Source organism: Dreissena polymorpha, chromosome 2 (genome assembly GCF_020536995.1).
Source record: "Dreissena polymorpha isolate Duluth1 chromosome 2, UMN_Dpol_1.0, whole genome shotgun sequence".
Classification (NCBI taxonomy): Eukaryota; Metazoa; Mollusca; class Bivalvia; order Myida; family Dreissenidae; genus Dreissena; species Dreissena polymorpha.
This window is the reverse complement of record NC_068356.1, coordinates 112,189,107-112,191,604: the sequence shown is the minus strand read 5'-3', so window position 1 is coordinate 112,191,604 and position 2,498 is coordinate 112,189,107. Positions and strand designations below refer to the sequence as shown.

Here is a 2,498-nt window from a genome sequence, read left to right as displayed (position 1 = left end):
TAATTATTAACTAAAATGTAAGCATTTATATTGGTGTGTTGCCATTGTTAGCGTCACTGTGTGTAAATGTGCATGATTTCTGAAAATATACCTAATTTAAGTGTCCTTTTTTTCTAAAGAATATATTCACTTAAGACGCATGTCTTTCATATAAATGTTGTGTATTGTTGAGCTAAAGAGGACGACTGTTTGACAAAAATATATAATTGTCCCGTTTTTTTCATAAATAAGTCGAGCAGAATGTTACCCATTTGTTAAAACGGGACCTTAGCGTGACATCATGATGGTAGTTAAATAACTATGACATACTTATACATCGGAACATATTTAAGATGACAACGTTTCACAATAAAGAATCATATGTTTAATGTTTGTGTTATACATGTACACTCATTTTGACAGAGTTGTTTGATCTCAACTCATATAATTCACATAAAAACCTGAAATTTAAACATTATAATTTATTGTTTCGGAATATGTAAGTGTCTTGGTAAGATATTTGGATCTTTTTGAAATCTTTACCGTATAATCACTTCCAAACTTCACCTCACCTGCGAGTTACGCTATTCATGATATTTCAGCAATTTCACGCAATCAAGTAAGTTTCGATATATATTATTAAGCAAACATATTTGACTGTATTTCTTTTAAACGTATCAAGTAATTATACCGGTAAGACATAGTTTTCCGTAAAAATGCACACCTGTATAACTGTAAGTTTGCCATCATTTCCGACTTTGTTTTTCTTTTATTCGAGACGTAGTGCAAACCAGAGTTTCACACACAATGTCCGACATTAAAAAGTGTGTATTACGAAGTAGTACATGAGGTTGTATAATGTTTGGACTTTAAGTTTTTCAAGGAATTTTTCTCATTATCTTACTAAGCTGGTGCATATTTTCGAATGAAATCTTCACATTGTACCTATTTAGTTTGTGTACTGAAATATATTTAGTAAGGATGTTGCCTTGTATGTTTAAATCAATGGTGACACTAAAGGGAACCTCCACCTTTCACGTATGGTTACCATGAACCTAAACAGCCGCTAGATTATAGGTAACCGGCATTATATCTATCTAATATGCAGTTACGTGATGGATATGGTGTCCGCCTAGTGAACGTGAGGTCACGGGCTCAATCACTATTTGGGAAGCGTATTTAAAGGGGCCGTCCAACAGATTTTGGCATGTATTGAAGCATGTCATAAAATGCTTTATATTGATAAATTTAACAATTTGACCTAAAATTCTCCAGTAAAAAAGCAAGAATACAATTTTTTTTTAAAAGTAACCCTCAACAGGGCTCGAACCACTGACCCCTGGAGTCCTGGAGTAAAATATCTCACCTGTGGATCTAGCTGTGGATCTATCTGCACAGAAGGCGCAGCAGAATTCCAAAACTTGAGGATCTGAGCACGTAAGATGCGGACTTTGGACATAAAGAGCCTCACATGTCTCACTGGGAAATTGATTAACGCAACCTTGGCCTGAAATAAAATACAAATATCATGTGAATGAAACTTGTTATAGCATGTTTGGTCATTATGTGTCCTTTTGTATAATCACATCAAATGAAATACCATTTGACCCTTTAGCGTAATTTTGTAAGGGGTTTTCTTAACTGTTTGTAGATGTAATATTAATTATGTTGCATACCTGCTGAAAGGGGGAATATCGATAGAAAAGGTCACGTCCAGTGTTCCACAATCTTTCAGCAATAGGCATATAGTACGTTTCATACCTTGTGTATATAAAATACATATACAAGGGTTATTTTTTCATACTGTGTATTTGTGTCAATATTGGTTGTTGAAAAGTCAAACCATACACAATAGGTGTACATTTAACAATCTGGAACCCCTGGGGTAAGCTCGGGGCGGGGATGGGGGGTAGGGTCCCGGGGGGGGGAGCAAATTTATGATACTGCTGCCTGTGCCTTGCATCACAAGATAGCATTTAAACTTAGTATATGACGAAAGATGCTTTCAAGACATTACATGATGCAGGAACACAATTTGACAGGTCGCGAAATGTGCAAAATGTACCTGAATAACTTTCTAGCCACACTGGATCCACCATGATGTTGTTTTTAATACAACTCAGAAAGACAATAAGGATTGAAAACTTTCTTATTGTCATTAGGAATTGCATTTGTAATGTGTAAATCCTCCATGATTTTGAATTAGTTTTGCTTTCGGGGCTCATTACGGAATGTCCAATGACACTCTTATGCAATAAAAGCTGAAAGATCTCGAATGATCTGCTATTTGACTGTCACTCGTCAATAAATATCGACTATTACACGTATGATTTATTTTATAAACAAAACAACTCTGTATAAAAAACAATACATGTGAAAACAGCGCTAGGTTACATACAACTATGAAAATAAATATCCGAAACCGAAATTTCCAGGGGTGGATCCGTACCCGCGAATCTGAAGTTTGAACCGATATCATCGGATATTTCGGGTACCCGTTGCAGCCCTAGTATATTGTT

At 35.4% G+C, this 2,498-nt stretch overlaps 1 protein-coding gene across 1 annotated transcript in view; it reads right to left on the bottom strand.

Annotated features, from left to right (window-relative positions):
* Positions 1–2,211, bottom strand: part of LOC127870432 (uncharacterized) — a 5,712-nt gene extending 3,501 nt beyond the window's left edge. Inside the window, exons 1-2 of the mRNA XM_052413025.1 lie at positions 2,045–2,211; positions 1,346–1,486 (exon numbers count right to left, since the gene is read on the bottom strand). Of these exons, the coding sequence (XP_052268985.1) occupies positions 1,346–1,486; positions 2,045–2,204 (301 nt within the window). The 5' untranslated portion in view covers positions 2,205–2,211. The remainder of the gene's footprint in view (positions 1–1,345; positions 1,487–2,044) is intronic.
* Between the last annotated feature and the right edge of the window lie 287 nt (positions 2,212–2,498).